The 23,999-nt window shown below is 28.4% G+C and overlaps 1 protein-coding gene across 2 annotated transcripts; it reads left to right on the plus strand.

Annotated features, from left to right (window-relative positions):
- Window positions 1-13,865: 13,865 nt before the first annotated feature.
- LOC117172906 lies at window positions 13,866-23,999 on the plus strand. Of its 2 annotated transcripts, none has more exons than XM_033361202.1 (3): window positions 13,866-13,997; window positions 22,279-22,402; window positions 23,401-23,999. In XM_033361202.1, exons 2-3 carry the CDS (start codon window positions 22,345-22,347, stop codon window positions 23,727-23,729), a joined length of 387 nt encoding a protein of 128 aa, XP_033217093.1. In that variant the 5' UTR covers window positions 13,866-13,997; window positions 22,279-22,344; the 3' UTR covers window positions 23,730-23,999. The 2 variants fall into 2 exon arrangements, with proteins under 2 accessions (XP_033217093.1, XP_033217094.1); XM_033361203.1 differs by lacking the exon at window positions 13,866-13,997 and adding an exon at window positions 18,005-18,063.

Raw genomic sequence — 23,999 nt, forward strand, 5'->3', positions numbered from 1 at the left:
GTCCGGACCCCAATCTGGTAAAATCGAAGATTTCAATTTTCATGGTACGCTGTCCCATACAATATTTCGTTCCGGGACCGAAAAATTCTATTGGAAAATCTTAAAACTTTATCCATTTATCAGTGACTTCATTTACTCATAATTAAGAAGCAAGGTACAAAGATTTTCAATTTTCAGTGAATTTTCGAGGTTTTTTTAAAAAATTCTTGAAGAATTTCGTCTTCAATAAAATCAACACTGAAAAAACGATATTCTTGTTTTAAGAATTTCCCACTAAGTTAAAGAATATTTGCAACTTGAATAAGCGCCAAGAATATATTCTTAATGTAAGATGGAGGCCCTCTTACCTTAAGAATTTATATATTCTTTTTAAATTATTCTTGTCTATATGATAATAAGGTATAGTTAATCTTAGACGATAGAGGTTAGGTCTAGGTATGACTGTTAAATTGAGTAAGTGAAAAATTTATAGGTTAAAAACTATTTTTCCAATTGAAAATTAGAATGCTCTAACCACATTTTTATGAAAGATATTTAATTATTTGTATGTATGACATATAATTGTACTTGTGTGGAAACCGTATATTGGCAATACCATGTCAATCGGAACACCTAAATATCCCGTAAACGGGTTTTTTCCCACCAAATTTGGCACAGATTATCTTTAACCTGTGTACCTTTTTTATATAGAAGCTTCTAATGTGTCCCCTAAGGGTTTACATTTTTCTTGCACCTTCTTCCCTATTCCTTTACATACCCCCCACACACTTACTTGGTGGTGGGAGAGGGATCTACAGTTTAAGGTGGGTTCCGAACCACCAAGAGAAACAGCTTTTAAATAAAACGTTTTTCTCTAGAAGTACAGGTCCCACGACTCTCCGGAGATGAACAACTGTCTTGCTAGGCTAGTGTTCACCGCATGGGCCGCCGTGGCTCTTTTAAAGTGCGAAGCGGGAATCGAACCTTAAATATCTTAAAATCCTGACATGATGGGCCAATTCTGATCCCGGATTCGGATTCTACGTAAAAAATTACTTCGGAAATGACCCTCCACTTTCCAACAACTAAGTTTGACCCCATTATTTCCAGGCTTGTGTTATTTAAGGGGTTTTTGAGTAGGCTTAATCCAAATATGCGATTCGTTTTGTAAAACTAGTTTGCTTGAACAATTTGTGAAAACAAATTGTTTAAAAAAATTAATTTTGCAAAAGTAATTAGCGTTGTCCCTACTATTATAAAACATTTTTTTATCCACCATATTGGATTCGCTATTGATATTTTTTAAGTAATAATGATTGTTGAAAATAGGTTTTTAAATAAAAAAATTAAACGGTATTACAATATTAAAACGAGCATTACATACAAATGAAAAAATTTATTTTTCGGCCACAATTTTGAATCTAACATTTTTAGTTTAGCATTTTAGTAGTTTATTTATTGCCAGCAATACCAAAAATATCAACTTGAATAATAATCTCGGGTTTCTCATTGTTTCTTTTACCTTAAAAATGGTAAACCTGGAGAACATGTAAAAAAACACGTATTTTGAGATATTTTGGTCCGCCATTTTTTAACAAAAAAAAATCATTCTGAAAAAATTTGAGATGAAAGTACACATGTTAAAGATAATCTGTGCCGAATTTAGTAAAAAAAACCGTTTACAAGATATTTAGGTATATGCGGCACTTCCCATTCTCGACAATTGACTCAATTTCCCTAGGAGCATTTAGAGGAGCGATATTAAGGTTACTGCCGTAAGAGTGACAGAGATGGTTGTAAAGCACTCTTAGTGCCGCATTGTGCCTTTGAATGTAGGTCGTTCCCGTGTGAGTTGGACAACTAGATAGTATGTAAGCTAAATGCTCAGGGTGTGAATGACACGCCCTGTAGCTATCATCAGGAATATCTTGGCTCAAAATGTGGCGACGGTATGTTAAGGTGGAAATGACACCGTCTTGGCACGCAAAAATGAAACCCTCTGTACCAGACTTCAATCCGGGCGATTTAAGGAAAGCAAACGTTAGCTCACAAGACATTGACTGATCCTCTACATTTCTGTGGAAGATACCATGCATCCTCTTATCGAGGAGCTGTTCACGAAAGTTTTTCTCTTGTGCTTCCTTAATTCGGGCTCTTAGGAGTGAGTACGTCCATGAAACTACTCCAAATGAATAGAGTACTACTGGGACGGCAAGCATGTTTGTTGCAGATACTTTGTTCCTCACCGACATTTCGGAAGAACAAATCTGCCAGATGAGACGATTGTATCTGCTTCGGTCAGTATACTTTATAGATATCACATCCTGAACGCGGCTCTGTGGCACGCCCAGGTATGCATAAGTCTCTCCAGCGCAAAGGTGTCGTATAGCGCTTCTATCAATGTGCTCAAGACCTTCAGAGATGACATTAAGTTTTCCTCGCTTGAAATAAGCCTTGGCGCATTTGTCTAACCCAAATTCCATTCCAATTTCCTTAGTATATCGTTCGACAATCCCTAGAGCTAGATGTAGTTGCTCTTTGTTTTTCACGTAGATTTTAAGATCGTCCATGTAAAATACATGAGCGACCTTGTACTTTCGAACTGCAGGTTTGCTGCACAAGTACTCGTCGGAATGACGAAGTGTTAGAGATAGTGGCAATAATGTTAGGCAAAAGAGGAGTGAGCTCATGGTGTCGCCCTGAAAGACACCTCTCTGAAAGGTGACCTTGTTAGTTGTCACACGATTTTTTCTAGATAAGATAGTAAATCTGGTTTTCCAAAGTGGCATCAATCTCTCTATGTACCTAGCGATTTGCGGATGAACTTTTAAGCTTTCTAAAAGGCAGATGATAAGTCTATGGGAGGTCGAATCGAAAGTTTTCCGATAATCAATCCAGGCCATCGATAGGTTATGCTGGTAGAATGTTGCATCTTTACAGACACATCTATCGATGAGCAGGTTCTCCCAACATCCTCCTTTACGCGTTAGCAATTTAATTTTTTCAGCTCTCAAATTTGAAAAAAATCTACTTGCAATTTTACATTCGTCCAATATATGATGCTTAATTATCTAGCCAAGAAGCTATAAAGCGAAATAAATCATTAAGCAGGCACCCGGCATTTTCCAGTTAAATGTAAGTGTGAGTCAGACCTAATAGTTTTTGCGCTAAGCTACTTTGATTAAATTGATTTTAATTTTATTCTAGCGAACACAAAAAGTTTCAGTAAAAATCTTTATTGTTTTAATTAATTTCAACTGTATAAGAAAATATAAAAATTAGTTTTTCAAAAAGTCCCAATCTATCTCTAAGTCATGAATTTATTATTTTTTACACTTGCTGCGACATAATATTTCACAAGTTCCTAATAAAATTGAATGTATAATAAAATCGCTGACTTCTAAACTCTTTAATCACTTTTAAGATTACTGCAAACGTTTACGTCGTATTTTTAAAAATAAAATGTCATGTACAATAAAAAACGTAACATTAAAAAATGTGTGCACAATAAAAATTTGTTTTTATTTTCTTTCGGCGTGATAAGAAGATCCAGTAAGAATTTTTATATTTTCAAATCATTTGAGAAATACATAAAATTTATGCATTTTTTTAAAGAATATCCAATCTTTGTCCAAATCGTGAGTTTAATCATTTTTAAAATAGCTGCGACGGAATACTTTGCTTTTTCTATAAAATTTTAATGCACAGTAAAACTGTTTAGTTCTAAAAAATGTACGCTTAATAAAAAAAATATGCGAAAAATTTATAATTTTTATTTTCCTAAAATTCTGTATCCCTTTGGAAGGGATAAGAATCATCATTTTTAAAACTTCTGGGATGAAATACTTTGCATTTTGGCAAAAAAATGGAATGAGTAACAGAACTAAAACTGAAAAAATATCGTGTAAAATTTTTTACAATTCTGATACTTTCTCAATCGTAAAGTATGTGAATGTAAAAATGATAAATTTCAAACCGAAAATTGAATTAAATAAATTTGTGTTTTCAATAACTGCGTTCTTTTTTTAAGGCACTCAGAATTTTCACAACCCAAATGAAGCTTAACACGTATTTCCTATAAGAAACAATTGATAATTGAGATAATTGTATAAACAATTGATTATTATTATTATTAGATAATAATTTTCTTTCATTTTCCATAATAATTTTGCAATTTTTCCATATTATATAATTTTAGACATATTTTGAATAACTTTAAGTGACATTTAGCAGATTTGAAAAGATATAGAAATAATTGAAATTTGTGACGATTTTCTAAGAATTTTGTAAGTTTTAATTTAAATAAACAATTTTGCAGATTCCTATAGGGAAAACTAAAACAATTTTCTATTTCAAAAAATTTATTTAAAGAGATTATTAACAAATAATTCAAAAGATTTCAAATTCGTCAAAAAGGAATCTAAAAGCTTCTAAGTACATTTATTAAATTTATCAGAATTTCACGAAAATTTAGGATAATTTTGAATAATAATTATAGATTAGAAGGTTTAGGAGGTCCGACAAGATGGAACAAAAGAATGTTCTTAATACTCGTGTGAAAATTTTCAATGTTTTCTTATTATATTACAAAATTACCTATAGTACCAAATTAAAAAATGTTTTTAAACATATTAATTAAATTCCTACAATTTCAAAAAAAGAAATCGAGAGATTTTAAAGCTAAATTTTGCAATTTGATAAGCATAAAAAATACAAAATGAATAAAAATTCAACAAATTAGGAAAATCTGAGAAAATATTATTTTGTAAAATTGTATAAAATAGAAAAGATTGTTTAAAATATACTAGGTTCTTTTCTAACACATCTAAAGTATTCAAAAACTTTTTTTTTCAATTTGCTCAATAATCTTCAAGAATTATACGTTGGTAAAAGTTGAATCAGTTTGTAAATAGCTTTTTTCTTCTTATTGGTTTATCTATGTGTTTAAAAATTTAACTATTTTATTTTTAAACAAATTTTTCGTTTAAACTTAAGATTTTTTTCTTAGAATATAATTTTTGTAAAAACTTAATCTCTTTTAGTTGAATATTCATTTGTTTTAGTAAAAGCTTAATCTTTGAGTATTTTGTTAGTTTGAAAATTCGACAGTTTACCAAATAATTTGTCTCTTTATTTTAAACTTTTAGAATTTCGAGAAGCTTTTATTTCTGTTTTGACTAAGAAATTTTAATTTCTTGAAAACTTGTCTTCTCGCTTGCAAAATTCATCTTTCGGCTTGAAAGTTGAACTACTTTGTTGACATTTCTTTCTTTAGTGGTGAATTAACTATTTTATTTGAAAATTCAAATATTTCATTGAAGATTCGTCTTTTTAGTAAAAATTCATCTTCTTAGTTTAAAAATCGTCTGGTGGGCAAAAATTCAACTACACTAAAACTCTTCTATAGCGCCGATTTCGGGACTGACGGTGGGTGGCAACTAACTAATTATAGTCTGCTCCGCTTTTGTTTCTTCACGCCTGACTGTCCGTCTGAGTGACAGGCGCAGATCCCGCGCACCCCGCGCATCTACAAGCGGCGCAGCCTCAATTCTCGGAAGGGCTATAGAGGGGAGGGCTATTTAAGAGTTTCACTGAATTTGGTTAGTATTTCCATTATTTGCTTAAAATTTTTTAATTTTGCTGCATATTCCACTTTGAAACACCCCTTCAAAGATAGGGGTCTCATATGTCGATTGTATAGTTTTGTGTATAAAAACTAAATTGATTTCGATCAAAACTACTCGAAAAGTTTCCGTGTAATGAAAGATGATTAGAGTAAATTTTTTCAAAAAAGCTACCCGGAATTTTCCATTTCTTCGAAAACTTTTGAAAAATATTTCTCGTTTCAAGCAAATTTGTAGCTATTTTTAGGATCTGAAGCAAATTTGTGTATAGTTCTAAAGTTTATAATTTCAAGAGAATTTTTTTTATAAGTGGTATAGTTTTGCTGAAAAATAAGTATTGTATTATTTCAAAAGCATTTCTTATGGCTATCCAATTAATTCCTAATATCTATTTATTCCTAGTTCCCTATTACGCCAACCTTTTCCTATCAGTCTTATAATTACTTTCAATTCATTATATTTTTAAGAAAGCTTTACAAGGAAAAAATTAAACGTGTAGTTTTAAAAAATTTATTATTCACGTACTCTATTATTTACTATCAACATATGGAAAACACATCAACACTAAATTGCAGTTATACTAGTATCTAACGATAAAATAATGGAAAATCATGGCCTAAAAAAATTCAGTGAAATAAGTAGGATAGGCCCTAAAATTATCCTTTACTAAAACCTGATAAAAATACGAATAATGTTTCGATTCTGCATGTTGAAACAAATTACAAAATGAAGAGTGTCATCAATAATTATCTAGAAATTATGAAACATTTCAGAACAAGAAAATTGAATAGAATTAAGAAGAATATAATATATATTATTTTCATACTTTTGGTGTAAACCAAAAAATTAGAATTTTCAGTCTATACAATTCTAATTTGTAATAAATTTTATTTTTACATTCTCATCATTTATGATTGAGAAAGTATTAGAATTGTAAAAAATTTGACATTACACTTTTTCAACGGATCTCCACGTTTCGAGACCCCCTAAGTCCGAAAATCAGGTTTTCAGGATGGCGTCTGTCTGTCTGTCCGTCCGGCCGTCCGTAAACACGATAACTCTCGAAAAAATAAACGAATCAAATTCATCTTTGACATACTTTTTTAAGGTCCTAAAAGAAAGGACGAGTTCGTGAACCAGACATTTTTGATAAAAATTCAAAAAGTGAGCGCATTTTGAAAATTTTTGAGACCACTTTTTTCTGAACTTGAAAATTCTATGTACGGATATTTATAGTATTAAAAATAAAAAACAATTTATCTTTATGACTTTTTTCGATAAAAAGAAAATCCTCAGAGTTATAGCGTTTTCAAAATTTTTTTAATCATCCGAAAATCAAAATTTGAAGCCGAAAAACACACGATATGAAAAAAGTCAAGATAAGAAAAACATTTCTTTTTGAAAGCGCCCTAGGTGTGCTCAAACTTGCGAGCGAAGCGGGCCGCGCGCGCAGCGTGCGATGAGAATGTGATTTGATTTTTATTCTAGTTTTAGTTTCAATTCTAATTTTACCGTCAAAAAGAGACTTTTACATCAATAAGTTTTTTGCGAATTCAGATATTATATATTTTTTTCGCAAGCTGAATGTCAATATTCGAACGACCGTTATATACTCACTAGGTGTTTCTTTCACCGCTTGTGAGAATCAGAGCCTTATCTGTAGTATGAAAGGCCCCGTGAATGTCTCACTGTTAAGAAGACTTGTAAAAAAAAATCTTTTATTGATTTTAGATGTAATTTAACTGTACTTAGCAATATTATAGACACGAAAATGTTGGAAAGCTTATTCAGTCACTCTTCCAATCGTAATGTAATTTATAATATTATTCAGATCTGCAGATCGAGCTAGAAATTTACTCCCACCATACCTACCGCTTGGGAGCCGCAAAACAGAAGGTGCATGATTACCACTGTAAGTTCGCGTGTAAGCCGAAAATGCACGACTCGAACTTCGGTTTTCTCAGGTCTTCTGCTGCACGATTCATGCCGATATGAAAGCGTCGATTTTGAGGTTATGTTTTTTAGGTGTAAATCATATGGATATTATTACTATTATATATATTATTAATTTTGATATTATAATTATAAAATATTATATTAATATTAATGCCAGGCTGACTAACTTTTAATAGAAATAGTTAAAATTTCAAGTTTTCATCAACCAAAAAAAAAAAGTAAACAAAGTAGTTCCGCTTTCAACCATAAAAAATGAAAAAAATCGTTAAGATTCTTTGAAATTGCTTAAAATTATTGAAATTAATGAAAAATTCCTTGGAATGTCTTGAAACATCCAAAAATATTTAAAATCCTTTAAAATCTCTTGAAATTTTTCAAAGCTCTTGAAAATTCCTAACAATTTTTAAAATACCCTAAAATATTTCAAATCCATTAAAATCTTATACTAAATTATTGAAATCATTTGAAAAGTCTTTGGAACCTTTTAAAATACTCTCAAATATTTCAAAACCTTTCAATTCTTTTGAAACACTTTGACACCTTTTAAAGATTTTTAAAGTACTTTGAAATTATTTTAAATAACTCTGCTATAAATGTTAAAATTCTTTTGAATTCCTTTAAATTATAAAAACGAATTGAAAATTCATTAACATTTCCTTAAAAATCCTCCAATATTTACAATCCTTTAAAATGTTTTGAAATATCTTAGAAATTTTCAAAGCTTTTGAAAAATCCTTGAAAATTTAGAAATACCCTAAAATATGGAACATTTTAAAATATTCTTAAATACTGCAACACCACTCAAATATTTTGACATACCTTGACCTTTTTTTTAAATATTTTTAAAGTACTTTTTTTAAATTCTTTGTAATTCCCCAAAATTATAAAAAAATGAAAATTCCTTGACATCATTTGAAACATCCTCAAACGTTTAAAATCCTTTAAAATCTTTTTACATCTCGTAAAATTTTTTTAACTCTTGAAAATTCTTTGAAATCTTAAAAACACCCTGAAATATATAAAATCCTTTGAAATCTCATATTAAATTCCTTTAATCAATTAAAAATTCCTTGGAATCATTTAAAATTCTCTCAAATTTTTCAAATCTTTTGAAATACCTCAAACATTTTTTTAAATATTTCTAAAGTACTTTGGATTTTTTTTCAAAATAATTCTTTCAAAATTTCTTAATTATTTGAAATACTCGCGAATTATAAAAATAAATGGAATCAATAAAAATTCAAAGTTTTCGAAATTTAATAGCAAAAAATTGTGAATTATGAAACGTTAATCATTTTCAACTCGAGAGGATTCAAGTCTATAAAATTTGAATTTTAAACTTGAAAATATATTTACAAAAAATAAGTAATCACAAACAAATTAAAGGCGTTCATAATTTAAAAATTTCTTTTAAAAAAAAGACATATAATTTCATAATTATATACAAAAATTGTTTCATAAATAGTTTAACTTTAATTCGAGTAATTTCTATTAAAACTCTAATTTAATAGTTTAACTAATCTACAAACAATTAAATTTTTTATGTTTTAAAATTTTTCTGTTTTCTAAATTTCAGTCTGGAATAATTTCATTTACAGATTGTCCAATTGAAAAACATACATTTAAATTTTGAACGCCTTCAATTAATTTATGATTATTAATTTTTTATAAATAAGCATCCAAGTTTACAATTAAAAATTTGAAAACTTGAATCCCATCGACTTGAAAATTATTCTTATTGAACAGTTGAGAATTTTTGAAACTTCAATTTCGAAAGCTTTGAATTTTTATTTTTAATTTATTTTTTTTATTTTACGGGAATTTTAAAGAATTAAAAAAATGTTGGAGAGGTTATTTAAAAAAATCCCAAAGTACTTTAGAAATTAAAAAAAAAGTTTTAGGTATTTCAAAAGATTGTCAGGGATTTGAAAAATTTGAAAGAAATTACTGTCCGTAAAACGCAGATTTTCGGCAAAATCCTTTGAAAATTATTAATATTTTGAAATGGATAATTTTATTGTTTGTTTTACTGAAAGAATTTGTCACATTTTCTAAGCTTTAAAATTCTTTATTCAAATTATGAGCATTGAGAATGAATAGATTTCAAAATTGAGTGCTCGTAAAATTCGAGCTTTTAAAAGTAAAAACCTAGACAATTTTATAAACAATTTCATCAATTTTATAAAATTAATTTTTGAATGCAGATAGCTTTAATATATTCTATTTAAAATTTCTAATTTTGCAACTTAAAAACGTTTAGGCTTCTTAAATTTGTACTTTTTTCAAGTAATAAATTAAAAATTTTTTTATTCCGTTAAAGAGGCGTTACATTCTAACCTTTTCATTCCTTTCGAAGTGACTAAAATCGAACGGTTTCAAGATAATAAATAAATGTTCTTAGAGTGCTTGGAAAATTTAGGAAGAGTATAAGGCAATTGTCTCATATTTTGAATGATATTTCAAAATTTAATAATATTTAAGTCAGAAATATTTTCAAGAATTTAAGACTATTTAAATAAATAAAAAGTATTCAAAAATTCTGACATATTAGCGAAAATGGGTCAAATATTTCACGATTATTATCAAACTTCGTAAAAATTCCTGAAGATCTTTTAAAAAGACTCGAATTATTCCTAGTATAATCCTATAAAATAAAAAATTTTCTTTAAAATCTTCTAGGATCCTTTTTTAAACAACTGATGTACTCCAAATTCTTTTTTCAATTTTCTTAAAAATGTTACATGAATTATATTAAATAATTATATCCTCAATTCTTAGAATTTAATTTAATCTCAACTAGAATTAAATTTTTTGAAAATCTTCAACTTTTGGGCACTGTATTCTGGTCTGTTTCTTATTTAAAATTATGATTATTGGTCTAGTGTAATATTTATTATCATTGGCAAATTAATGTTTAAGCATTTAAACAAATGTTTAATTACTTTAAGATTGTATAAGAAAAAATCAAACAAATAAGGATTTGTTAAATAATTAAAGTAGAATGTAAATATAAAATGAAAAAAGATATAACTTTGATCATTATTATTGGTTGAAAATAAATAGTAATTTATTGTTTCAACAATTTAAAAATATTAGAAAATGAATGTATGTCACTTAATGAAAGTAAACTGCTAGTTCAACGACTTTTTAAAGAAAAAAAAAATTTTTTAAACAAATGAGATTTGTATAAATAATTAAAAATTAATTAACCTATGTTGTTAAATATTCCACTAGAACAATAGTAAGAATTTTTATTTAAAAAAATAAAATAAAATGAATCAAAAAGTGTTGATAAATATTTCACTGAACAAAAATTAATAACTTTTAATAACAAATTTATTTAAACAAATTATTGTTGTTTAAACAGATAAAAATTAATCAACTGATGTTAATAAATATTCCAGTAGATCAATAGTAAAAATTGTTAAGGAAAAAAAAAACAATTTTTGAGGAAAAAAAATTTAAACAAATTGCATTTGTTTAAACAATTCAAAATTAATGAGCCAATGTTAATAAATATTTCACAAGAATAAAGGTACTAATTTCTAGGGGAAAAACGAATTTTCCAAAAGAAATTGTTTAAACAAATTCTATTTGTTTCAATAGTTAAAAATTAATTATCCAATGATAAAAAATATTCCACCAGATCAATATTAATAACTTTAAGTAAAAAAAGAGGAAAATACAGTTTTAAAAAGGTCGATTTCATGAAGAATTGACATTTTTGGTTTTAATGGTAGTTTTCATGTACTCGTTCAGGAACACGCATTTGTTCATCAAATTTGTTTAAAGAAATAATAAAATTTATCAACTTATTATGAATGTTGCTGAAATGCCTATTAAGTTACAATCTGAAAAGACTGCCATTGAAAAAACCAAATTTTTCTGTCGACAAATGCCCGAATAATGCATTTGTTTATTAAGTTTGTTTAACAGATCATAAGATTGATAAACCAATTATGAATTTTGCTGCAAATATCATCAGGTTCCGAATTTTTTAAAAATGTACATCGAAAAAAAACGAATTTTTTGCCGAAAAATGACTAATTACTGCATTTGTTTATAAAATTTCTTACCATATAATTTTAAAAACGTATGATTATGTAAAATCATAGAAAAATTTTTTTCAAAAAATAATTTGTCTATAGAAAATTTTGTTGTTCAATAATATATATAATATTGGAACATCTTCAGCTAATATTAGTTCATGAAACTTAAACGATTTAAACACTGTTCCTATTATTGACGAGCACTGTGAACCACAAATGGATAAAATGGCCATTTTTTCGTCATATTTGTTTGTTTATTTATAAAAAATTGTAAATCTAATTGAAAAATCAGGCTCGACAACTCTCTTAGAAATCTTAACAGCTTTTTTTCAACATTTCTTTGTTCAAATCGCTTGATATTTGTAAGCTATACGTTATTTTTAACCAAAAATGTCATCCCCCCCCCCCCCAATATGGGCCGAGAATGATAATTATGTCGGCCCAACCTAAACAGCCAACGTTGGCAGACAATGTGGGACCGGCTGTTGGCCCAACTTTGGCACGAACATGGACCAACCATCAGGGCCACTATGGAAAATCTTTCGTTAACGAGTAAAGCCCACTACTGGCCCACGTCTGGGCCAAAGTCGGCCCAGAGATCGGCATCAAGGGATTTAAACATTCTTTTTAATAGAAAGAAAAAAAAATTTATGAATGAATTTCAAAATATTTCAAGTAATTTTAAATATGTTTAAAATATTTGAGAAGAATTTAAAAAGCGAAATAATTTTCAAGAGATTTTAGAGACTTTAAAATACTTTTTGTGAATCCAAGAGATTTTTAGTGATTTTAAGGGATTTTGTGCCATTTCAATGAATTAAATATGGTTTAAAAAGTGAGTAAAGGAATTTAAAATATTAGAAAGCATGTAAATGATTTTTTAGAAAATCAAACGAGCTTAAGTATTTTCATGTAATTTAACAATATTTTTAAGTATTTAAACTGACTTTCAGGAATTTCAAGGGATTTAAATGGAGTTATTTGATTTTGAAATTTTTTAGATTTATAAACGAATTTTAAAAAATTTCAAAATATTTAAAAGAGTTCAAGATATTTTCAATGAATTTAAGAGATTTTAACTAATTTTGAAGAAATTTTGAGGAATTTCAGTAGAAATTAAATGACTTTTAAGATTTTAAAATATAAATAATGTTCTTGAATTCTTTAAAGTCTGTTAAATATCTTGAAATCTCCGGAAATTTGTAGAAATCCTTTGAATTCTAATGAATTTATATATATAGTGATTCGTTTGAATCTTTGATAATATTTAAAAATATTTTTGCATTAAGTTTAAATCTTGTTTAATCAAATAAAATATTATTATTAATAATAATATAATATTAATAATAATTTGTAAAATCTGAAATATTATTAAATACATTATTATGAGCTAACCAGCTAGGTTAGCCGAAAGGCTTTAGGCGTTAGGAATTAGGAATGCGAAACTTATAGGGTTTCGAATCCCAAGGCAAATAAAAATTTCCGAGAAAGTTGGCCCGACTAGGGCCCAATGGAAAATTCGCACATGAGTAATGGAATGGTTCATTTTCCGCAAAAATGATTTTTGGAACTTTTTTGAAAAATATTTAGGATTTTTTTCGAAAAATCATCATTTTCGTATGTTAATCTTTAATTTATAATTGTGCAGGATATTTTTAATGTTGAAATCGGAAGTTTATACTTATTTTTGATCCTGTTAACATTAAAAAAATATGTACGTAAAAAAAATTGATTTTTATTTTCTTTCCGTATATGTCCCAGTCGTAAGTTTGATAATTTTTTTAATTTCTGCAACGAAATACATCGGTTTCTTCTATAAAATTTTATTACACAATAAAATCGCTCACTTCTAAAAAATTTGTGCGGGATAAAAATGTTTTTTATTTCTCCCGGTAGGAGAGGTAAATAAATTTTTAATTTCTGCAAACGTATACTTCGCATTTTCCTAATCAATTTCATACCACAATAAACAGTTACGATTTTAAAGAATATGCGCGTCATACAATTTTTTTTTTTTATTTTCCTTCAATCTCTGTCCAAGTCGTGAGTTTGATAATTTTCTGAATTACTGCGACAGAATACTTCGCTTTCTTCTATAAAATTTCACAATAAAATTGTTTACTTCTAATAAATGTGGGCGTAATAAAAAAGAATGGGCAAAAAATATACGATTTTTGTTCTAAAATTCTTAATCTCTGTTGAAGTTAATGTACAATAAAACTGTTTACTTTTAAAAAATGTATGCGTTATCGCAATATTCTCAAATCTAATTCAACACTAATAAAACTTTATCGTATTATTTTTATTACTTTTGCACTACATAAGACACATTTTTTCGGTTTCTAGTCAAAAGCAGCAAGTGAAAGAAGAAAATTCCCAACTTTAAAAGGTTCGTTTTCTTTAAATATTGAAATAATTTTAAATTGAATATAACCCAATTAAAGAAATTGTAAGGGTTTGATAAGAATTTTAGTTTTCGCCTTGATATAAAGCTAAAAAAACAATGGATATATCTAAAAAATGTATACGTGGTAAAAAAATTGTAATCTCTTCCAGCAATATTAAAAAGTTTAACTGATGCCTTTGTTATTTGGATAGAAATGATAAAAATAATTTTTCATAACACATGTATCGAAAATTTGACTTTCGATGCCCCCGTAGCGGCTCGAAAGTTGTGTTTTCTACCCTAGACTAGAAAGTAGAAACAGGCGACTGCGAAAGTAAGTTTAGGCCGTTACCGGTATCATGAGTACCCAGTGTGAAAAAATTTGGCGACGTCTTTACGACATTGTTACGACATCTTTACGACAACTTTACGACATCCTATTTCCATGTCGTTTCGGTGTCTTTACGACATCGTAAAGACCTTGTCAGGTCATACGACTTATTTACAATATCGTAAAGACACCTTAACGACATGGTCATAGGATGTCGTAAAGTTGTCGTAAAGATGTCGTAATGATGTCGTAAGGACGTCGCCAAATTTTGTGCCCACTCGAGACTAACTTCAGCCTCCAACCTATATCTGTCACTGTCTACGTATTTACAAAGAATAACAACTTTGATGAGACGCAAAGAAGTTTCAGGCATCTTAAGTCAAACTTTCCATACATTTTTTAAGAAAAAATGTATGCGCGACTAGGGGCGAGGCAACAATTTCACTCGCGTAATATCTGCCCTCACTACACTCGGGGAGCTAACTTCACACTCGTGCGATTGTCGCCTTTCGCCCCTTGTTGCGCAATATACTATTATACTGAAAAAGATCAATTTCTAAGAAAATAGTTCAACTTGCAACAACCTAATGAAATTGCATATCAATCTTTCAAAGAAAAAAATAAGAATTTCACAAACAGTTGAATTTTCAAGGGATAGGATCCATTTTCCACAACACTAATTAATATTTAACCCAAAAGATTAATTTTTCACAACAGATACATTTTCAAAAAGATGTAACAATTTTTAACCAAAACAGACAGTTTAATTTGTAACAAAGCAGATTAATTTTTAAACAAGAACATTAATTTTCTGCAATAATAGAAGAATTTTGAACAAAATAGTTAAAATTTCCAAGAAAAAAATATATTTTCAACTAGCAGGATAAATATTTCAGCAAATAAATTAAGTTTGTAGAACAAACTAGAATTATTAACAATAAAAGATTAATTTACATACAAAAAAGATTTAAAAATTGAAAACCTGAATTTTCAAGGAAAAAATCATTCATTTTCGGCAAAATAGTTAAATTTTAACCCAAATACGTTAATTATTTTTAAATAGTTCAATTTTAAATCCGAAAACAAAAAATTTAAAAAAATATATATTTTTTCAAGTTTTCAAGCAAATTAATGGAATTTCAATAAATTAGATGCATTTTCAGAAGATGAAATTTCAAACAAATTCAACTCTAACTTTGAATCCAAAAAAAAAATTAAGTTTTATTGTAGAACTTTTGGACTAATTATTCGAAATTTTTTATTAGAATTAATTTTTCAAAGTAAAATATCATTTACTTTTACATTTATTTTGTCAACAGAGGAAATTAAATTTTTTCTTTTATTTAAAGCGTTAACTTTGTCGGTAATGTTGTTTTTCTATTTTCACGGTGGGTGTGATAACTACACTCATTGATGGTAACTATCTCTTATGATAATGCAGATTCCTTCAGATTCCCTAGATATTTTAGTGCTTGATTTATTTTTTATCATCACTTTGAAGTTTTTGCGCAGCTAGTAAGACTCAGAATGGGTACTGATTTTTCACATTATTTATAAAAATTGTTCAAAAAAATGAAAATTGTTTAAACATTAAGAGGTGAATAGTTGAAATTCTAGAAAAATTTAATCGATTGTACTGATTTTGTTCCTTGTATAATTTCTTTATCTACTCTAGAGTGTACAGAATTTTCGAAACAATCTAAAAATAACTTTGGTTAAACAAATAAAAATTGTTTAAACAATTATTTATTGAAACCATTAGATATGATACGTGGTGAAATGCAGATACTGAAAAGCAATATTTACGACCGATATACTACAAGATAGTTGATCCTCGTTTACTGGTTGGTTTTTTTTGGCATGCTGGAAATGGCTTGGGCTTTCATATGAAAAATAAATACATAGGTCTTCGTTTTTATTTGAGAAATTGAGTGGTAGACAGAAACCGCTGAACCTTGTCTGATCAAAAACAAAAATACGCATTTTTCTTTCACGGAAACCTTATAAAATGAGAAAGTAGGCGAAGTGTGAGGAAGCGAGGGGTGTTAAATGAGATGAAGTGCGTGGAGGAGGAACACGGTTCGGGGAGGGGGAAAAGGGAGAGGAAAAATTTGAAAAGTGAGGGGATAAAGAGTAGGTTGGATAAAGGTGAACGAGGAGGGACAGGGAAGCGAAGGTATGGTGACAAGGGGAAATGAGTGGAAATGATCATAATTGTAATTGACTGGAAGAGGGAAAGTGAGGAATGGAGAAAGGTAAAAGCTAATGGAAGTAGTACAGAGGGAGTGTCGGATGGGAAAGCCGGGGGTAGGATAGTGAGGAAATGACAAAAATTAGGGGACGTATTGTAAACGACAAGAGAAAAAGTTGGGGAAAATAAGAGGTAGGAAAGTAGAGGGAGTGAGAAGAAACGAGGTGAGGGAAAATAGGAGAGGGTCAGCTGGGAAAGTTAGGGATAGAAGAGTAGAGAAAATGAGCTGAGGATAGGGGAAAGAAAGTAGAAGAAGTAAGATAAGGGATGGTAAGGGGAAGGGGTGAGGAAAGTAGAGGTGGTATCAAGCAGGCGTAGTGAGGGGAAATGAGGTGAAGTAGGGGAAATGATTATCAATAAGGGTATGCAGGAGAAGGAAAGTTATGGTTGAGGATTAATGCTTAAAATTATAATTAACACATGGAGAATTAAGGAATACAGTTTTCTGTGATAGGTTTGGAAGTGTGAGTTCAGATAAAATTCTAGATAAGCTAAAACAGACGTTAATTATTTTCTTTTCTGAAACCTGAAGCATTTAAGTATCTAAGCTAAAGTAGTTTTTTTTAACGCGCGATTTCTTCTAAAATTTTAAATTGTTGTCCACTTTTCACTTGATGAGATAATAATTAATTTAAGTTTTAAAGAATATTGGTGTAAACTATTTATTAATATTTATAAACATTTTCTCTTCAATTAATGCTAGAGAATGAGGTCGCTTTTTTCTGATCATTACACCATTTCCTAGATTCAACATTAAAACGTTAAGTATTTTCTGTTATTGAAGATTCTTAACTTGATCGATATTGTGTAGATTTTCTGCCTTCATGGTTTGGAGGGTTGATCTACTGTCGGTAAGGTACAATCTCTGATGATGTAGCACCTAAATTTAAAAATAGATCAATCGCAACATTTTTTATTATTTTTCCACTCTCGTGCAATTAATTGTTCATAAACATCAGTTAATTAAACAATAATTTTAAAAAGAGAAAATAATTAACTAATTCATAAAAAGATTGTAAAATGTTGTAAATAGTAATGTTAAATGTTTCAAAGTCTTAACGATTGAATTACAGAAGTTAATCTGATGATAATCTGATTGTTTTAAAAATAATATTTTAAAATCAAAAATAATTTAAAACGTTCTAAGGAATCTTACGAGCAATCGATTTTTATTGTCTTGATACTTTTTAAAATCCTTGAAGTGTCTCACATGTTTATTTGAAAATCTTTAAATATCTATATTATTTTCGGATTTTCTGTAATCTTTTGGAACTTTGCGATTTTTCAGAAATTTTATATAAACTTTAAAATGTTTAAAATTTTACTAAAAAATATTAGTAACGTAACCAGAATTCGGATTTAACCTTGGCTTGGTTACAAATTTTAGTTTCTAGATGTTCCATAAAAACGTTGGCTATTACAGGTGAGATTGGAGATCCCATTGTTTCCCCTGAGGTTTGTTCGTAGAATTGTTTATTGAACAAGAAGTAAGTATTATTGAGACATTGTTCTATCAAAGGTACAAGCTCGGAAGGGAAGTTTATAAAAGATTTAATAATATCAATTTTATCAGAGATTGGTACTTTTGTGGAGAGAGATACTATGCCGAAACTCACTATGATGTCTTGGGGTTGAATGTGAATCTGTTGTGTCTTTTTGATGAAGCCAAATGAGTTTTAAACGTTAGTGATAGAGTTTCCTGTAAAAGGGTTTAGTTTTGTGTCGACCCAGTCGGCACAAAGTTTGGAGACGTATTTACGACATCGTTACGACATCTTCACGACAACTTTACGACCATGTATTTCTTAGTTGAGTTTGCTTTACTGGAAGTAGTTTGTCAAACTTTTTTTTTAGAGGAAAGCCCTTTAATCCGTTGGGATTGGTCAAACGATATACGGTCCCATGTAGACCATGTGTCAAATGGAAAATGTGAAGTTGTAATCGTTTTTTATAAGTAGTGTGCAAAAAAGATTTGGTAGGTTGTATTCTTTCCAGTAGGCACGAAATTCGGCGACGTCTTTACGACATCGTTACGACATCTATACGACAACTTTACGATATCTTATGACCATGTCGTTACAGTGTCTTTACGATATCGTAAAGACATCGTCAGATCATACGACATATTTACGATATCGTAAAGACGACTTAACGACATGGACATAAGATGTCGTAAAGTTGTCGTAAATATGTCATAACGATGTCATAAAGATGTCGCCAAATTTTGTGCCCACTGGGTTTCTTTCACGAGAAGCAAACTTGCATTATGCAGAATTAATTTGGATTTAAATGTTCCCAGATTATTTTTCAGATGTAAGAATTTTGATAAGAGAGATATTTCGGGTTTCACTCGTGTAAAAACTACGAGTTTGTTGTCGACGTTTCGTAAACATTGCAGGTTAGAACTCTTGTGAAATTTTTTGAAATCTTGGAAAATTAATTTTTCGAAATAAAAAAATCATTAAAAACTTTGACAGGAATTTTGGAATTTAAAAAAATATATTTGGTTGCCTTTTGAAATACTTGAAAATTTTCGTTTTGAAATATTTTTAATTTTTAAAATATTTTTGATATTTTTCAAAACTGAGATATTGTTAAAAATTATTTAACTATTTTATGAAATCATTTAAAAATCGTTTTCTTTCCGTTGAAGATTCATTACTTTAGAAATTTAATTTAAAAACCGATGACTTTTTATATCAAAAGAACAAACTTTCAACAGCAAAATTGATTTCTTTTTTAAAACAGATTTCAGTTCGACTTTGCACCACCAAAATATGAGTTTTCTACGAAAAGTGAATTATCTGCGAATTAGTTAAATTTACAACCAGAAAGGTTGAGTCTTCAACAAAATTGTTCAATTTTTAACCAAAATATGAAATTGAATTATAAAGTAGTTTTTCTACAATTCGCTAGCAAAAATGAAAAAGCTATGTTTTTAGTAAAGAAATTAATTTTAAAAAAAAAGAATTTTTCACAAAACTGCTTAAACTTGTAACCACACAAATTAAATTTTAATTAAATTGCATGCACATTCGAAGGAAAAAATTCGAAGCGAAAAATTGAATTTTCGATCCAGAAGATGAATTTCATACACTGTTAGAAATGTTCTGAAATTTCCAACAAATTTAAGATACTAAAGTAACTGAAATTTACGAAATTAGGTTGCTGAAAATGAAATTCCGTAACTTTTATAGTAAATTTACTAAATGTTTATTCAACTTAAGAAGCGGTTTCTGAAAATTACGAATATTTTCCTAAAATTCCTAAATGGTAACAGAAATATAAGTTATCGTGACGTAAAGAAATGCGCAGTTGCATGCGCACTCCTCGCTTCTCGAGCGCATGCGGCTAGCAGACGAAGCATAGAGGTTTAGTATTGTATATGTACTTATTTGTTACAATGTGTAGGACCAAATTTGTAAACGGTGTTACAAACAATTTAATAGACCTGATTTTGAGATTTTGAATAAAGGATTATGAATCTTGACAGCTAGCAGCCGTAAAATAATAAATTAAAATATCTGAATCCAAACTGCTTTTCAACAGAAATCCGACGAGGCAATAGTAGAAAAAAACTAGACAAAAAGTAAGCTCAAAACTGAAAATTCGTATTATATTTGAACTGCAAGCTTTGAAAGCCATTTTTCAATAAATTAATTATAAATTTAGAGTGCACGCATAACAAATTTAAAAAATGTTTTTAAAATTGTATGGGTTTGGGTGAAAAATTCAAGTATAGTTTTCGGGGAAGATTTACTTCTAGTTAAAAACTTATATTTTGTTGTTGAAATGTCAAAATAAAGTCATTTTCCGATGAAAATTCAATTTTTTTCATTTTTATTTTTGGTTAAAAAATTTATCCATTTTTGTAGAAATTTCATCTTGCTTGGATGAAAATGCTACTGCTAGATTGAAAGTTAATCTTTTCTCTGTTTAAGGATATAACTTTTTTTTTTAATTTGTTTGAACCACTTTTTTAAGAAATCATTTTTTTAGGCAATATGAATATTTTAGTTGAAACTTCATATTTTCTGGTTGAAAATTCAATTTTTTATGAAAAAATTATATACGAATATTATTTATAAAAAATAAAACAACATTTTGTATAAATTTTGTTAGTGAATTTCTCTAAACATGTAATATTTAGAGCCATTATTGTTTGGTTCATTATTTTAATATACATTTGAAGTATATATTTGTCTTGAAAATGAAAATTGAATTAATACTAGAGCTATAGTGACGCATCTCTGAAAATTCCTGCAGAAATTTCTAACAGTGTACCAAAACAAAAGAGAAAGTGTCAAAAAATAGATTATTTTCAAATAAAAAAATTCGAAATAGATAGACTTAAAGTTCATTTTAGGTTAGAAGAATACGTTTTCAACCAAATAAAATAACTTTTCCACGAAATAGTTACATTTTCAATCATTCAGATGAATTTCCAACCAAAAAGATTAAATGTCAATAAAAAAATATCCGACGAAAAATTGAATGAATAAATTTTTACTTAAAGGCGTGTGATACTTACAGTTTCCCCGGCTTTTTTCCACAAAAATGAAATTTTTTAAAAACTGAATTTGGAGATGCTATAAAATATCATAACTGACGTCCCCGGACTCTTTTTTGGGGGATAATCACAAAAAAATTTATTGTGTTAAATAAAAATTGTATGCATATGCATTATTTTGAGGTTATGTCGTTTTTCATCTCTGCCTTTCCGATAATCTGGAAATTATTAATGAAATAAACTGTTTTGATCGCCTGCAAACAAGGTTAGATCCGGGAGATTAGTTACTATGTTTATTTGTAAGTCCAAAGTGTTCGGCCAAAAATATTGTGTAGTTTGGAAGTAAAGCTCAGGTGAATTGTAACACACATAACCTCAAAATATACACGCACGTTGTTAGCAATATTAAAAATTTTTTGATAAAAAAAAACACAAAAATAGTGTGTGGGGACGTGCGTTAGCATGTTCGATATCATTTCCCAGATTTTGAAGGCAAAATATTTCTTATCCTAGGAAAAAAGCCGGTAAAACAAGTAAGCTATTTTGATACATATGAAATGCAAAACTAATTTTCACTAGAAAAGGGAACGGTAATTTTATATTCGTTATCTTAAATAATTTATAAAAAAAAAACATTTTTTCTTACAATAAAATTGTATGAGCAACAAATTCTTTCCCTTATTTTTATAATTCGAAAATGTTATTGTTCAGACATTTTATTATCCGTGCATTTTTCTACACGGGAATTGTATTTTTCTCAAATTTTCTTTGCAAGTAATCTTATAAATCGGGAATTTTATAATTAGGAAATTTCAATATTACCTTAAAATTTATTTTTCAAAATAAAAAGTCATACAACATTTTTTAACGGATCTTAGAATTTTCTTCTTCTTATTCTGATACCTTTCAAAATAGTTCTAAGTTTCAAAATTTTATTCCGTAATCTTCAATAATCAGGAATTTTGCATTTTAAAGATTTTTCGTGAATTTTAAACAAGCAAATTTTGGTTTTCAAGTTTCTAAGAATTAAAAGAAGAATAAACTTTATTTTCTACATTTATATTGACCTGAAAGGATAAATTTATTTTTAAGTTTTTTCCTGAAATGAACGAACTTTTTTTATTTTTTCTATTTTTATATCTTTTTTATTTATTTTTTTTTTATTTTTTTTTTATTTTTTTTTTTTTTGCAGAAAGGTTTTATTTTATTAAACGAAATTCAGCAATCTCCATTAATCACGACCATCGATTTAACGAAGATGCAGATCCATATTGGTGTTCCTCTCCTTACTTTGGCGATTTTCTTCAGTTTCACTAGTAAGTAAAATAATGTACCTATACATAATAATTATATCTTAATCTAAATGTATTATATTCGAAATTTAATTATTGTGTTAAAAATTGAATTAAAAACTGAAAACTTAAGTTTTTCCGTTTTTTGTTAAAAATTCACGTTTTTGCTTTAATTTGACTACTTTTGATTTAAAATTAAAATATTCGTGTGTTTAAATATAAAATATTACGCGTTTTGTTGCAGTTATATTTTGTTGTTGAAAATTAAATTACTTTATCAACAGTTAGTTATTATTTGGTTGAAGAATAATTTCTTTGCTTAAAAGTTCATGTTTTTAATTGAAAATTTATTTTCCTGTTAAAATTAACTATTATTTCACAAAATCTTTCTTATTGTAGTTAACAATTTATTTTTAATTGAAAATTCAACCATTGCAATTAGTTAATGATACTTTTTGTTGGGAATTCGTCTCTGTGATGAAGAATGAAAAAAATAGTTATACTTGGTTAAAAATTAATTTATATTTGAAAATTCTTTAGTTCCTTGTTTACAGTTTTTGTTAAGAATTCACTTTTACTTAAAAATTAGCTGCTTTATCTAAAAATAAAGAACTTGTTTAAAAAGTATCTTTTTCCCGTGAACTTCCAACTACTTTGTTTAAAATTTATTTTTGAGTTAAAAATTCACCCACTACATTAAAAATGCATGAATTTCGCTTATCATTCAACTTTTTGTCTTAATGTTTATATAATTTCGGGAAAATTCGATAAGTCTTACAAATAAAATTTTTAATTTTAAGATTCAAACTCGAGCGCTAGCGTCGACCACTTTCAGCGCCGCCTCTCGGAACTTTATAGTCTCTAGCGCGCATAATTCAAATATTGTATATTATTTTTAATTTATTTTCATTTTAAAAAGCATGGAAATTCCAAAAAAGGGAGTCGCGGAGGAATAGGGGAAAGTCTTTGATGCCTTAACTAGTATTTCAAGTATTATAATTAATCGAATTCTTTTTTTTCAGAATTAAGTTCACAGTACAATAAAGATCTTCTTGTGCCTAACAATATGAGTATTCCAGATTACTACGACATCTTTTACACTATAACGGATGATATAGATATAGTGGCATATAATGGGCACAATGTAGTAGTTCACGGGCTAATAGACGCTGGTGCTACACCTTCTGAAAATATACTAGTTGCGGCACTAGAAAAAGATGGGGACAAATATTGGGCGCGTGAATTAATAGTAGATGGCGAGCAGGTTACGGTGGATGGGGCCAATTATTATTATTGGACTGACCAAGACACAACCACATATCAAATCGAATTTGGCAAAGTGATTTCGTAAAAGAATATTTGACATTTCTGACTGCACATCTGTTTTTATGTCGACATCCGCCCTCGCTCAAGGAGAAACCAATATTTCCTTTTTTCCCATTGTGATATAACACTAAAAAAAAATAAATAAAATAATATTAATCAACAGTAATTTCGATTATTTTTAGGCATAACATATATAAAAACTATTTTTTAAGTTCATAGGTTATTAAAATTACTGTTGATTCATACTAGTTTCTAGTTCATGATTATTTTATAGTTGCAAAAAAGGTTATATTGG

This window comes from Belonocnema kinseyi, chromosome 5 (genome assembly GCF_010883055.1).
Source record: "Belonocnema kinseyi isolate 2016_QV_RU_SX_M_011 chromosome 5, B_treatae_v1, whole genome shotgun sequence".
NCBI lineage: Eukaryota > Metazoa > Arthropoda > Insecta > Hymenoptera > Cynipidae > Belonocnema > Belonocnema kinseyi.

Bases quoted from the DNA above. Each gene is read 5' to 3' on its own strand.
- LOC117172906 (XM_033361202.1), top strand. From the start codon at position 22,345: ATGCAGATCCATATTGGTGTTCCTCTCCTTACTTTGGCGATTTTCTTC. The intron at 22,403-23,400 runs GTAAGTAAAATA...CTTTTTTTTCAG, and splicing joins GATTTTCTTCAGTTTCACTA to AATTAAGTTCACAGTACAAT.